Source organism: Capricornis sumatraensis, chromosome 1, assembly GCF_032405125.1.
Source record: "Capricornis sumatraensis isolate serow.1 chromosome 1, serow.2, whole genome shotgun sequence".
NCBI lineage: Eukaryota > Metazoa > Chordata > Mammalia > Artiodactyla > Bovidae > Capricornis > Capricornis sumatraensis.
Window position 1 is genome coordinate 246,200,714 of NC_091069.1, and position 15,720 is coordinate 246,216,433.

The 15,720-nt window shown below is 47.1% G+C and overlaps 1 protein-coding gene across 1 annotated transcript in view; it reads right to left on the reverse strand.

The window, feature by feature from the left end:
• The window catches only part of DSCAM (DS cell adhesion molecule), a 684,538-nt gene that overhangs the window by 92,852 nt on the left and 575,966 nt on the right, over positions 1–15,720 (reverse strand). Inside the window, exons 19-20 of the mRNA XM_068969386.1 lie at positions 13,678–13,833; positions 3,665–3,798 (exon numbers count right to left, since the gene is read on the reverse strand). Coding sequence (XP_068825487.1) covers positions 3,665–3,798; positions 13,678–13,833 — 290 coding nt within the window. The remainder of the gene's footprint in view (positions 1–3,664; positions 3,799–13,677; positions 13,834–15,720) is intronic.

A 15,720-nucleotide genomic window follows, 5' to 3' on the forward strand; every position in this document is an offset into this window, starting at 1 on the left:
CTCACACTCAATTTTCCTGTCAACCTAAAACTGCTCTAAAAAATAAAGTCTATTAAAAATAGACCTCATGGTCTTAAATGGTGTTTGAAATAGACGAGTAGCAGTGAGGCTCTAGAGACGGAAGAAAACCGATTCTGATTACTTTTCATTATTGAGGACAGCTCTGGGGTTCTGGGCTTTCCCAGAAGCTTAATAAGTGGCACTTCCCAGAAGACCATAGGCACCTTGGTGATAATCGTACTTCTAGATCAACAGTGTTTGTTTTTTTTCAGTATGGTCCATTCTTGTCTAGAGAATCTCATGGACAGAGGAGCCTGGTGGGCTACAGTCCATGGGGTCATAAAGAGTTGGACATGACTGAAATGATTTAGTGAAAGTCACTCAGTCGTGTCTGAATCTTAGTGACCGCCTGGACTATACAGTCCATGGAATTCTCCAGGCCAGAATACTAGAGTGGGTAGCCTTTCCCTTCTCCAGGAAATCTTCCCAACCCAGGGATTGAACCCAGACCTCCCACATTGCAGGCAGATTCTTTACCACCTGAGCCCAGGGGAAGCCCCAAATGACTTAACATGCATGCAGATAGCACAAGCTTCCTAGGTGGCACAAGTGGTAAAGAATTAGCCTACCAGTGCAAGAGATGCAAGAGGTGTGGGTTCAATCCCTGGGAAGTTTCCCTGGAGGAGGAAATGGCGACCCACCCCAGTACTCTTGCCTGGAGAATGCCATGGACAGAGGAGACTGGTGGGCTACAGTCCATGAGGTCGCAAAGAGTCAGATACGACTGAGCACATGGCAGAGCAAAAGACAGCCAGAGACGCCCGATAGTGGTCGGAAGACGTCAGCGGGGTGAGAAGTTGATTGCATTTCCCACCTTTTATGATTGGCTCGATCTCACTACTGTAATTTTTGGAAGGCTCTTGTTGAGAAGGTTCTGGGAGGTTGAATCCCATTATTCCGTGCAGGGAGAGACTGGAAATCCCTGAGCAAATCATTTATATTCCATCTTACAGACTTTTCCATTATGAGATCAGGCTAGTAACTCCTCTTTTTATAGGATGAAATTTGTAGGCTGGGAGGATGAGGACTAACACGGCACCCTAGGTGCACAGATGTGAGCTTGCTCAGCAAAGCCTCAGTCACTCAGAACTAATTCCAAATAAGCCAGGTGGGGGCTTTTAGTTTAGACGTAAAGAGTCAATTGGGAAGACAGACGAGAGTGAGCTGCTGGTTGTCCCTATACCTTTCTGGTTTCTCTCTAGTTTGTTGGAGTCAAATAGTAATTGTGAGTCCTACGGCAAATAGACAAAGGAATGACTGCATAAAAATAAAGAAACCCCACATTGAGAGAGTAGCTTTGACACATATATGTTACCTTGTGTAAACAGATAGCCAGTGGGAAGCTGCTGTACGATACAGGGAGCCCAGCTCAGGGCTTTGTGATAACTTAGAGAGGTGGGATGGAGGGAGGCTCAAGAGGGAGGGAATATATGTATACATATGGCCAATTCATGTTGTTGTACTGCAGAAACTAACACAATACTGTAAAGCAATTATCCTCCAATAAAAAAATAAATGAAAAAAAAAAGCCCTTCGAATGCTAGTGAAGTGTGGACACGCTTTCAGCAATAAGTTAGCATCTCTTTGGTGAATGTGATGCTATGTCAGGGCTGATGAACCTGCACAGGGACCTCAGTGCTTGGCCTCTGAGCAGAGGAACGGGGCCACCCACCGTCATCATCTACGCTGCTCTGTATCTCCAGACTTTGATGGCAGGATGTGACGCAGGATTCAGCAGGTGGGAATTAATAGCATGTTTGCAACCAAATAAGGAAGTCACACAAGTTCTGAAACCCAACTGTGAGCATATTACTTCTAAGTCTCCACTTTAACTCCAGAGGTGCTGCTGTTGATGTATAAACAGTGGAACGTACAATTGATACTTTTCAGTGAGAGACCAGCCCCTGTGAGCCTCAGCCCCACTCTCCCCCTGGCTCCCCACTGTTAATGATCCTCACTTTTTAGGGGGCCACCAGGCCTCTGGACCCATTTAGATGCCAGACTTGGGAAAACATGCCATTTTAATTAAAACTTAATTACTAAATTAGTTCAGGAATGCTATTTAGTCTTTAAAAGGAAGGAAATTCTGACACGTGTTACAGCATGGATTCACCTCGAACACACTCAGTGAGATAAGCCAGGCACAGAAAGAAACACTATCTGATGCTGCTGATATGTAAGAGAGTCCTAGACTTTCCTGGGTTGGGAAGATCCCCTCAAGAAGGAATTGCAACCAACTCCAGTATTCTAGGAAATCCCATGGGCAGAGAAGCCTGCTGGGCTACAGTCCATGGGGTTGCAAAGAATAGGACATGACTGAGCGACTAATACACACAGACTTGGGGTGGTTGCCAGGGCCCAGGGGAGGAGAAGTGGGGAGCTGGTGCATAACGGGGACAGAGTTTCAGTTTGGGAAGATGAAAAGAATTCTGGAGATGGATGCTGGGGATGGTTGCCCAGCAATGTGAATGGACTTAATGCCACTGAACCAAACACTTAGAAAAGGTATATTTTATGTTATAATATTTTACCACAATGAAGCCAAACTTAATTTGCATATTCATTCCACAAGCATTTATTGAATGGCTAGGCAGGTCAAGTTTTATGCCAGGAGCTGGGAGATAGAAGGATGGATTGGATATAGTGCCTACCTCAGGAAAGGCCATGAACATTTCTATGAAGACATCATCAATTTGATGAACCATTTTTTTTGTTTGTTTTCTTTATGATGTCCTTCTTGGATATTCAATTTTTTATTGTTTGTTTAAGAAACAGTTTAACTCTGTAAGTATTATTCAGTGATGATATTAATGAAAATAAATACTGCACTTTGAAATATTAAGTACTCTAACTTTTAATTCTTCCACAATGAATGAAGCTAACTATTGTCCTTGGGGGCTTCCCAGGTGGCCCTTGTGGTAAAGAACCTGCCTGTCAGTACAGGAGACTCAAGTGATAGAGTTGGATGGCCGGGTTGCGAAAGGGCATGACAGCTCACTCCAGCATTCTTGCCTGGAGAATTGCATGGACAGAGGAGTCTGGTGGGCTGCAGTCCATGGGGTCACAGAGAGTTGGGCGTGATCTAGCAACTGAGCACGTGTGGGTGCACACACACACAGAAACACACTGTACTTGGGAGGGTCACGGATTGTTGATAAAGTCCCTCATTTCTAGGACAACAGGGTTTTGTCTGCTGCTAAGTCTCAGTGGGAAAAGGGCAGGGAAGGAAAACAAGGTGGGAAGTGGAAAGCAGGCGGGGGAGGCATTTGAAGACAAGTGCAACAGCGAAATCAACAGGCGTTGTCCACTGGCTATCAATTAAGCCTTCTGGGTTTTGATTTTGATAAGCCAGTTGGCAGTTTTGTGGGAACTCACCCAATAAACAATAATTCCAAACAATTGTGTCCCTTGGAAGGATTCAGAAGTCTATTTTCAAATGAGGTGGTAATGAGAACCTTGCTTTGTATGTGGAGACAGCAGAGAGAAAAATAAAACCACTGGGAAGACCCAAGTAGGTGGAAACAAAAGGAGGATGACCCAGATGGGAGACTGAGGCTTGTTTCTGGAAGGTGCTTGAAAGGAACGGGGTGATTTACAAACTTACTGTGGGGTAGGGGTGTGAGCAGAAGATCGTGTACTTTCGGATGACGCCGTTCAGCTTGAGGGGCGGTAGCCATGACACGAAGACCATGGAGGCGGAGGCCGCTGCCGCCTTGACCCCAGCAGGGGGGCCTGGAACTGGAAAAGGAGGATATTTAGTCACAAGATGAGGGTCCTTCCCCCTCCCCGAATGCTGCACCCAACTCTGTCCCCCTACCCCACAGGACCCCACTGGCCTGGCCACGCTCTCTGCTGTGCTCTTCAGGAGTCAGTGTTGGAGTCTGAATTGTGTCCCCCCAAACCTGTGCAAACTACAAACTGGTACCTGCCAATCCACCCCTACAAGGATTAAATCACAGCCACTGCAACTTCTGACTTTCAACACCCCTGGAAAGGAGTTCAGTGGGGAAATCAGGAATGCAGCCCTCTGTGCTCTGGGAAGAATGGGCGGAACGAGTCTTCAGATAGAGCAGAAGATTTTATGAGCCCACTTCTTGCCTCTCCTCATATCCAGAAAAGCACTAAAATCTTTCATGGTGATCTGCTCCTTATGACCAGCAGTGAGTCTCCGCCAAAACGTATGTTTGATTGTGAGTAACTCCTTCACAAACATCACATATACACTGGCCATCCCCCTACTTCTCTGGGGTGGTTTCTCAGAGCTACCTGAAAACCTGTCTCCCGAGATATAGTCCTCATTATGCCACAAATAAAACTTAATTCACAATTCTCACATTGTGCTTTTTTTTCTCCCAGTTGACACCCACATGTTGAAGCTCTAACTCTGCTACCCCAGAAAGTGACCTTATCTGGAGATGGTATCTTTACAGAGACAATCAAGTTAAAGTGGGGTCATTTGGGGGAGCCCTGACCCAGTGTCTTCGTGAAAGACACAAAGGCTGGTGTCTTTGTAAAAAGGAGGTGCGGACGCAGAGAGGCCGTGGCAGGGGGAAATGATGCAAAGACACAGGGAGAAGATGCCCTGCAAGCCGGGGAGCTGTGCTCCCTCCCAGCCCTCGGGAGGAATAGACCCTGGCTACAACTTGACCTTGACCTTGACCTTCTGGCCTCCAGAACCGTGAGAGGACACATTCCTGCTGTTGGTCCCCCAGTCTGAGGGACATTGCTACCGCCACCCTGGGTGCTGACACAATGTCTCTCGGACCAGTGATCTGAGAACTGCATAAGCCCTATTCTTGGCCATGTCCCCTGAGAGCTCACTTCAACAAGAATCCTGCTCATTCAGTTTAGCCAGTGTGCTCGGTCACTCAGTCATGTCCGACTCTTTGTGACCCCATGGACTGTATGAAGCCTGCCAGGCTCCTGTGTCCATGGGATTTCCCAGGCAAGAATACTGGAATGGGTTGCCGTTTCCTCTTCCAGCGGATTTTCCTGATTCGGGGGTTGAATCTGTGTCTCCTGCATCTCCTGCACTGCAGACAGATTCTTTACTGCTGCTCCACCTGGGAAGCTGCCACACTACACTTGAAATTTCCACAAAGTCTGATCACCTTTGATATCTGATCTAAGTCTCCATTCTCTGTCACCCCTAGGTACTATCTGATCATCCTTATTTGCCTTCTGCAAAATTCCAGTGAGGTCAACTTAGCCTGAATGCCCTTCCTCCCCGATGTTTCCTTTCAATCAGGTACACATTTTATTTATTTATTTATTTATTTATTTATTTATTTATTTATTTTGGCTGAGCTGGATCTTTGTTGCTGTGTGTGGTCTTTCTCTACTTGTGGTGCACGGGTTTCTCATTGCTATGGTTTCTCTTGTTGCAGAGCAAGCGCCTGGACCTCCTCTCTGCAGCAAGGTGCTCTTAGAGCTCACACATCTAACAAACATCCGATCACCCTGGCATTTCCACTCTTGACTCACAAACCTTAGAACTATCCTTTTCCAAATAGTTCACCACCTTCTCTCTGATGCCTCCCTCCTCCCCTAGTGTAGGGAATGGCACAGCCATCTTCTTGGTTGCAAGAGCCAAAACTAGAATTTCTCTTCCCTCCTCACTGGCTGTCAGTGGACATGTAAAGTTGCCCTTTAAAGCTCCATGTGGACAAATCCAGTCAGATACTGGGCTTTCTTCCTGGCTCTATGTCATTCCTTAGAACTGGACCCTATTTTAGGTCCCCAGATGTGGGGTGCATCTCCCACGTCAGGTCATTGACACATGATGACCGATAGCCTTAGGCTCCTCTTGCCTGGGGTCACTTCCCACCCTCCACCTCGTCCTTGACAACACTTACTCATCACTCATCTTCTGCTAACTCCCACTTTCTCAAGAAAGCCTTCTCTGTCACCAGCTTTGATGAGGTTAGGGCTCTGAAGGCTCTTCTTCATGAGACTTGGGGTCGTAACCCACTCAGGAGTGACTGGTAAATATCTGACTCCCCCACCAGCCTGCAAACCTCACCAGGTCACCCTGTGGTCTACTCTGTCTCCAGGGCCCTGGCCAGTATCTGGAACATATGAGGTCCTCCAAGCAGACTTTCTAAATGAGCTCAGTGTGGCAGGCAGGGTTCTAAGACAGTGCCCAAGATTCTCACCCCCTGATGTACACACCTGCATAATTACTTCCCCCTCCATGTGGGTGGTACCTGTCACTGTGATGGATGGATCATTCTCAAAATCAGGTTACATACTGTGCAAAGGTGAAGGGATTTTGCAGATATATTAAGGACACAAACAGCCAGCTTTAAGTTAATTGAAAGGGGAGTACCTTGGGTGGGCCAGACCTAATCAGATGAGCAGCTTAAAAGAGGATCTAGAGGTCAGACAGGGGTTGGAACTGTAGAGACAAGGTCCTGTGTGTGATGAGGGGCGAGCTGCCCCACTGTGACCACATGATCATGAGACCCTGCTGGGCCATGTGACAAGGATAGGGGCATGGTCTCTTGGAGCCAAGAAGATGGTCTCAGCCCTGAGGTCACATGGAAATGGATTCTGCTCAACACCAGTGAGCTTGGGCTTCCTAGGTGGCTCAGCAGGTAGAGAACCTGCCTGCCAATGTAGGAGACATAGGAGATGTGGGTTTGATCCCTAGGCTGTGAAGATGCCCTGGAGGAGAGGATGGAAATCTACTCCAGGATTCTTGTGTGGGGCTTCCCTCATAGCTCAGTTGGTAAATAATTTGCCTGCAATGCAGGAGAGCCTGGTTTGATTCCTGGGTCAGGAAGATCCCCTGGAGAAAGGATAGGCTACCCACTTCAGTATTTTTGGGCTTCCCTTGTGGCTCAGCTTGTAAAGAATCCGCCTGCAATGTGGGAGACCTGGGATCGATCTCTGGGTTGGGAAGATCTCCTGGAGAAGGGAAAGGCCATCCACTCCCATATTCTGGCCTGGAGAATTCCATGGACTGTATAGTCTATGGGATCGCAAAGAGTCGGACACAACTGAGTGACTTTCACTCTCTCTCATTCTTGCCTGGAGAATCCCGTGGACAGAGGAGCCTGGCAGGCTACGGTCCATAGTGTCACAAAGAGTTGGATACGGCTAAGCATGCACACCAGTGAACTTGGGTGAGGACCTAACCTCAGGTGAGACTCCAGGCCCAGTACCCATGGTGATTTCAGCCTGTGAGGTCCTGAGTTGGGAGTACTCAGACAACGGTACCTGGACTCCTGACCCCAGGAAATGGTCAGATAATGAATTTGTATTTTAAGGTTTTGAGGATTTGCTGTACAACATAGAAAATGCATCCATATAGTCCAGCCATCTAATAGTGTATCTTAATGTGAAACATCAATGTTGTTGCTCTGTAAAAATACTGCCTTGATTTGAAGTAAGACAGAAGTCTAAGGATCTTACAGACACTTTGATCAACTTCATTTTTATCATCATCATCTTTCTGGCCTCAATGATCAGCCATAGGCAGGGTTGTGCATGTGTGTGTGTGTGTGTGTGGTTTATGGCTTGTCTGGTGTGTGTAGTATTTGTATGTGATGTGCTTTGCGATTTGTGTGATGTGTGAAATGTGCGTGTATAGTATGTCTGCATGTGTATTGTACAAACGGTGTGTTTGTGTGTATGTGGTGTACACGATACATGGTGTGTATGCTGTATGTGTAATGTGTGTTTATAGTGTGTGTGCATGTGTCATGCGTGTGCATGTGGTATGTGTGGTGCGGATGGTATGTGTTGTGTGAGTGCCTGTATGTATGTGTCTGGTATGTGTGGTTTGTGGTGTGTATGCACTGTTCATGTGTGCATGTGTGTGGTGTGTGTGGCTTGTGGTGTGTGTGGATTGTGTACATGTGCATGCTTGTCATGTATGTGTATGTGATGTGTGTGGAGTGTGTGTAGTATGCATAGTGTAAGTACACAATTGTGGTGTGTGTGGTTTGTACATATTGCATATTTGTGTGGTGTATGTGTATGTGGTATGTGTGGTGTGTTATGTACAGTGTAAGTATCTGTGCATTGTGCATGTGGTATGCGTGTACTGTGTGTGTGCATGTGTGTCATGTGTGTGTGTGATGTGTGTTATGTGTGCACCTGTGTGTGCATGTGACCCACCAGCACACCTAGGCCCACTGGAGCCACGGCTCCACGTGGCTTCTCTGAGCCATGAGCAGGAGACGCGGGGCTGCAGGGACACACCCACGATAGGAGTATCCTCACACCCCAGCAGTCTCCATCACACTCCAGGACGTCTGGCCTTTGCTCTCACAAGAGCTGTGGTTTCCAAACAGCCTTTAGAGTATCATGTGGGAGACCCATGTGTAACATGATGGAAGTGGAGGGGCTCTTCCTGAAGTAGAGCAGGGAGTCCCCCAAGGGCTTCCTGATTACCCTGGACACCTCTGGGGGCCCCAGGAGCCCGTGTGAGGATCCCCATGGTGCAGGGAGTTTTGATGCCCACAGGGTGGAAGGCCTCCTGGGATGTCCTGGTCTACTGTGTGGCTGTGTGTGTGACTATGGCACAGAGCAAATCCCAATCCTGCCAGCTGCAGCAGGACTCTGGAGCAGGGCTGATACAAAGCCTTCTGTTTCCTGAAGGGCGGCACTGCTGGTGGCTAGACAAATACACACACACACACACACAGAGTCCATCACTTCTAAGGTAAACCAAGGTACAGTTACTCTATCATCTGAGAACACACCATCTGTGCCATCCAGGGGATGCATGGCTCAAGACAAAAATGGCCAGAGGACTCAGAAATATCCTGATTCTGTTGCTTTTTCTCTTTCTCTTAGCTCCACTTCCAGATGTCCTAACAAGCAGATTGTTAACCACGCAGGAGGGACCAAAGACCACATATCACAGCTCCTGTTGACCTTCCCACACGTCAGTTCACAGAGCTCTGTGCACTGCGATGCGTTCAGTAAATATTAAACCATCTCTATTTATACGTGTGCAATGTTTACTTTGCAGAAAAGGATCAAGGCCGAAATTACCTTATGCATGCAGCATGAAAATAATTGGAAAATTATTAGATTGTGTTTGTGTGTATTCTGTTTCTCCGTGGCTTTGCTCAGATTACAATCTCAAGCAAATAAAATGGTATTAGGATTTCACAAACATTTTAGAATTCAGAATTAGTTGTCTTGTGTTCAGAACCAGAAAGCTAGATCCACAAGTAATCTTTTGTGGTCTTGAAGCAATAATAAAAATGCAAGTTCTCATTGACTGAACAGTTCTCATTGAACATTGGGAAGAGAATCTGAAATGTAAGCAATTCTTCCAGATCTCAAGAATGTATCCATGGACCATGTCTACGGTCCTGATGTATCTGAGACTTGTCTATGGGCCCAATAATGTGTCCAACAGTCTACATCACAGATGTATACGAAGGATCTCCCATATTCTTGGAGAATATGACCAAGAATCTTTATGCTGCTGCTAAGTCGCTTCAGTCATGTCCGACTCTGTGCGACCCCATAGATGGCAGCCCACCAGGCTCTCCCATCCCTGGCATTTTCCATGCAAGAACACTGCAGTAGGTTGCCATTTCCTTCTCCAATGCATGAAAGTGAAAAGTGAAAGTGAAGTCGCTCAGTCGTGTCCAACTCTTAGCGACCCCATGGACTGCAGCCTACCAGGCTCCTCCACCCATGGGATCTTCCAGGCAAGAGTACTGGAGTGGGTCGCCATTGCCTTCTCCAAGAATCCTTATAGATACTGATAAACTACTTCAGTTCAGTTCAGTTCAGTTTAGTTGCTCAGTCATGTCCGACTCTTTGCAACCCCATGGACTGCAGTACACCAGGCTTCCATGTCCATCACCAACTCCCAGAGCTTGCTCAAACTCATGTCCTTTGAGTCGGTGATGCCATCCAACCATCTCATCCTCTGTCATTCCCTTCTCCTCCTGCTCTCAATCTTTCCCAGCATCAGGGTCTTTTGCAAGGAGTCAGTTCTTTGCATCTGGTGGCCAAAGTATTGGAGCTTCAGCTTCAGCATCTGTCTTTCCAATGACTATTCAGGGTTGATTTCCTTTAGGATTGGCTGGTTTGATCTCCTTGCTGTCCAAGGGACTCTCAAGAGTCTTCTTCAGCACCACAGTTCAAAAACATCCATTGTTCAGCACTCAGCCTTCTTTTTGCTCCAATTCACATCCATGGCTGGCACAATTCTTCACCATTTCTAGATTTGGTGAGTTTTTTGTGTGATTCTAGGAGATAGGCTGATTGTTATACCAGTTTTTCTCTCCTTTCCCCCAATCTCTACTCTGCTTCTTTTTGAACATGCTAATGGTTTATCTCAAGTAAATATTGACCCTCGGTTTTGCGCTACTCTTTATCTACTCACTACCACAAGTGGAATTCCTGACTCCTTCCTGGGGTAACTGATATACCTGAGGCAGGACCTTCCACAGTCAATTGCATCTCCCCTTATTATTAGCACTGGATATGAAAGAACAGAATAATTTATTTAAAAATTAGACTTTGGGTCTCAGGGCCAAGCTTTGAGATAGAACTCTATGATGATTTCTAAATTTGGAGGAGTAATTAAAAACTGATCCCAATGAGGGAGCAGTGGAGAGGCTTCCCCTTTCACTGGATTTCTGTACTTTCTTCTGAAAAATGCAGGTGTCAAAATTCATGTTGCCAATCAATTTGTTCTTTAAATACTAATTCCAGTGACATCTGTGTTATTGCTTAGCAATGCAAACGACAGTTCCACCCTCGCTCTGAAGGAGTGGAGATCAAATAATCAAATGTCTAGTGTCAGGAACTGTCCCACTATGTGTCAAGCTAGGTGATGTTTGCACACATCAATTCACTTTTTAGATTTTAATTCTCTGCAGTCTGATTGACATGGAAATTTGGTACATGAAGATGGTTCAGTTCAGAGAAAGTGTGATAAGGTGCCAAAGTCCCCTGGGCAGCAGGTGGCATAGCAAACATCTTGATGAGACTCTGTTTACTGCATTTAAAAAATTAGGGACTTCCCCAGTAGTCCGGTGGCTGAGATCCCACACTTTCAATGCAGAGGGCCTGGGTTCAATCTCTGGTCAGGGAACTAAAGCCCACATGCTTCAGCTAAAAGGTAGTGTGTGCTGCAACTGAAACCCAGCACAGCCAAATGAATAAATAAGTAAAAATTTTAAAAATTATTTTAAATTTAAAGTTTATTTTTAATTTTTAAAATTTATTGTATTTTAAATTTTAAATTTAAATGTATTTAAAATTAAATTATTTAAATAATAATTTAAAGAATTAAATTATTCACTCAGGACATAGCTTTGCAGACATCTCTTTGAACCTGTGACTTCCTAATGGCATGGTATTTTGACCTTCAGTTCAGTTCAGTCACTCAGTCATGTCCGACTCTTTGCGACCCCATGAATCGCAGCACACCAGGTCTCCCTGTCCATCACCAGCTCCTGGAGTTTACCCAGACTCATGTCCATCGAGTCGGTGATGCCTCAGATTTCCCTAAAGAATCCAACAACTGAGCAAGATGACTGGGACCTGCCTATAACTGGGAATAATTACTCGTGTGTACTAGAAAGATTGGGGGTGATGAGGTTTAATCTGTGTGCAGGAACTAGGATGCAAGCAGGGCTAGTGAAGATGATGGTGGAAGGGTGGATGGATAGGCTGCTTCCGGGGCAGGGCTGGGTTCCCTGAGGGCAGAGCAGAGAGAGGTGCTGTGAACATCAGGAGAGTGTCCTTAGGAGACAGACAAGCTGAAGGGGAGAGTGTCTCCAGGCCTCCAAGTGCATGTCCCTAGCCTGTTCCCACAGGACAGTCATGGGGCGAAGCAGCAGCATGCTTATATTCTAGGTAGCAAAGGACATCGGGCTTCCCAGGTGGCGCTAGTGGTAAAGAACCCGCCTGCCAATGCAGGAGACACAAGAGATGCGGGTTCAGTCTTTGGGTTGGGAAGATCCCCTCGGGGAGGGCACGGCAACCCACTCCAGTATTCTTACCTGGAGAATCCCATGGGCAGAGGACCCTGGTGGGCTATAGTCCATAGGGCCACAGAAAGTTGGACATGACTGAGTGAACACACACACACACACTCACTCACACACACACACTCACACACACACAAACACAGTAAAGGACATCTACTCTGCCCATACACAGGCAGTCATTAGCAGTGAACAATAGCTCTCCCACCCCTGCCCTGACCAGCTTCCTAGGGAACTTAGGCTTGAAAGAAGTTAAAAAAAAAAAAATGTAGAGCCAAAACAGCACAAAATTTAGGTGTAGTGGTTGCATCTCAACCCTGGCTCTGGTGTAATTCTGAACTCCAATCTGGAAAGTTCCACACAGGTATCAATTTTACATCAGTTGCCCTTCCTTTATTAAGGTGGAAACTGCTTTTTCACTATTGCTATAATATGCTTGCTCATGCTTCATCGCTCAGTAATGTCTGGCTCTTCGTGACCTCCATGGACTGTAGCCCGCCAGACTCCTCTGTCCATGGGATTTCCTAGGGAAGCATACTGGAGTGGGTTGCTATTTCCTTCTTCAGCTATAGTATGTATCAGAAGTCAAATTATTCTTCAGCACATCTTGGATAAGGCACCCCAGGCTTTCCCTTAAAATAAAAAATGATTTGCCATACAGTTTTTGTAGGATTGGGAAATAGCCATATAACAAGTCCAAACTGCATGGAATGGTAAGATTAGTGATCTGAGAAATGTGCTATAATTAAAATTTTACTAAATTATCATAAACCTTTGTAAAAGTGAAAGTCGCTCAGGTGTGTCCAACTCTTTGTGACCCCATGGACTGTTGTCCTCCAGCCAGAATATTGGAGTGGGTAGCCTTTCCCTTCTCCAGGGGATCTTCCCAGCCTAGGAATCAACCTGGGGTCTCCTGCATTTCAGGCGGATTCTTTACCAACTGAGCTATGAAGGAAGCCCCAAAAATCCTTGTAAAAAATTTTTAAAAATTAACATGAAATCCTCAATTGAGGGCTTATTCTAATGTTACTCTAAAGCTGGCAAAGCATAGGATGATGTAGATTATCACACAATTTTAAAGTGGAGAGATGGAATTGGTCAGAGCTTACACTAATAGCTGGAGAGTCACTGAAATTGTTCTAATGGGCATCACAGGTGGCTCTAGTGGTAAAGAATCTGCCTGCCAATGCAGATGTAAGAGACGTGGGTTTGATCCCTGGGTAGAGAAGATCTCCTGGAGCAGGGCATGGCAACCCACTCCAGTATTCTTGCCTGGAGAATCTCACAGACAGCAGAGCCTGGTGGGCTACAGCCCATGGGGTTGCAGAGTCGGACACAACTGAAGCAACTTCCCACGTGGCTCCCCAAAAAAGAATGGAAAGTTATAGGGGAAGAGAGAAACAATGGGTAATCAAACAAAGGTGACACAGGAAGTGTGGTCTGAATCGTGCTGGAATATTTTAGGAGGGCAGAAAAAAGTTTTTGAGAAGCCAAGTCAGGAATCGGTGGGTGAATTAACCCTCTGACCTAGCCTTTCCGACAATGGCTCCTTCCTGGGAATGTTGCCACGTGGCATGAGCCTCCTGTGTATCCCCTGGAGGTTCAGATGGGACCTGAGCCCCCAACAACCTGCCCCTGTGCTCACCATCCTCTTTGGTCCGGGTGAAGATCTGCTCGCTCCGGACGCCATCTCCAGCCCGGGTAAAGGCCAGCACCTGGATGCTGTAGTTGGTGTATTTCTCCAGCCCATCCAGCTCTAGGGAGGGCTGTGTGGTGGTGACGTTTTTAATCTCGCCCAGCTCTGGAGGACAAGAAAACACAAGTGTGTTACCACGGCTGTCGGCATGTTCTTATTGCTGCCCAGTGCTGGGCCCCCATCAATCACTCCCTGAAATCACTCAGGGGTGTGGGCACAGCCTTCATGAGACACTGACCCTCTGCGGTCTCTTGAAAAACATTTGCACCAGAGTGCCAGGAAGAAAAGAGGTCTGGAAAGCAGCAGTTCAGTCCAGTTAAGTGTTATAAACCCAATGCCAACAGGCCCCTCCGGAACTGTCCCCAAGCAGGAGTAACCCAGCAGTGTTCCCTGCACACTGGCCCCAGGAAGCCAGGACCACGTAGGCTCACTGCATAGAGATACTTCTAACTGCTCATTAAGAAGTTTCTACAAGTCGAGCTTAGTTTTCTGGTTAACATAAGCAGACTCCTTTAAGGTACATGTGTTTTCTAGCACCTAACTTAAACTGCGGTGGCCCTGCACACTCCTCCTATCACCTGGAGTGAACCCCTTGCCCACATGACAGGCTGATGTGTCAGGAACGCGTCGTCAGCTAAAAATGCTTTGTGTTCTGCAGCGGGATCAGATAATGACATGCAAAGATGGAACTTTATGCTGGCCTGCCTGAAGCCCATGACGCATGGCAGCTTGAGAAAACTCACAGGGCCTTGGGAAATACCGGCAGGGGTGCTCTGCATTTAGAAATGAGCCATCGGCAGAGGAGCCGGAGGAGGAGAGAGGGGCCAAAGAGCTGCCCACCTTTAGGGCAAGTGGTCATTTGTGGAATGTTTGGTGCAGCCTGACCCCTGTGCCTGGTGGGCTGGGAGAACGGGGGTGGGAGATGGGCCAGGAAGGAGACCTCCTTGGTGTCTGGTCATCTCTGCACATGATGTGCCCACAGTGCACGCAACACTCACAACAAGCTGTCCCGCAGTGTCTCTCGCTTTCTCTGGCCTCAGGAAACACAGCTGACACGCCACGTTGCTCCTAAGGTGCCCTGCGCTGGGTTCCCATGCTAACTCATTCACTCAACACGAATATCCTTTTGTTTCCACTGGCTGTTCCTTTTACAGGAGGGGAAACTGAGGCAGAGAGAGGCTCAATGTCTTCGCCAGGTCACGGATCTGAACATGAAGGCTGACAGTGTGGGCTGTGGCACCACATATGGTGTGGCCGTATGCCCACGGTCCACACTCGCAGCTACCCCCTGAGGACCCTGGGTGGACGCATGTTGGCCGGAGGAACTGGATTTCTGCCAGCCTGGTTTTCCCTTCGTGCTCTTTGTTCTTCTCTCTCATCCTCCTAGCATGCTGTATGGACGTTCGGAGATTAGTGGTCAGTTATTTTGTGGTTATGGTGACTATGAATGTCTGTGTTTACCTTTTGTCATCAAAAGGTGATATCAGGGCTGAACTGGACACAGTAGGAAAGCTGAATTTCAAATAAAGCAGGCGGTAGTCGAGGTTTGTCACTCCCATGCCAGGGACCCCTAATGTTTGATGACGGTTGGGACAGGAGGGGAGAAACAATGGGTCTCAGGCATGGCCCCGGACCCAGTAGGAGCCCAAGGTCTGTTTCCATCATGAGCAGCTCATGGGCAAGTTCTGGAGGCAGGATGCTTTGCTGGGGGGAGAGCAGGGCCAGGGTGTAGCCCTCCAAAGATGCTTGAGGTCCAGTGTCTCCTGGGGGCTACCAGCCAGTGGCAGACTTCCAAGGGCCACAATTGAGAAGTCGCAGCAGATGGCTAGTGAAAATGAGAAGAATGTTTGCTCCTGTGTGGTCCCCGTGCACTTGGAAAGTTGACAATCATTACCCTCAGATGGGTTAGAAATGCTTTCCTGTGAAAGAACAGTCTTTCCTAGGTGGCCATCTGACCTCTTTCCATTACACTCTTCATTTATAATTTTCATT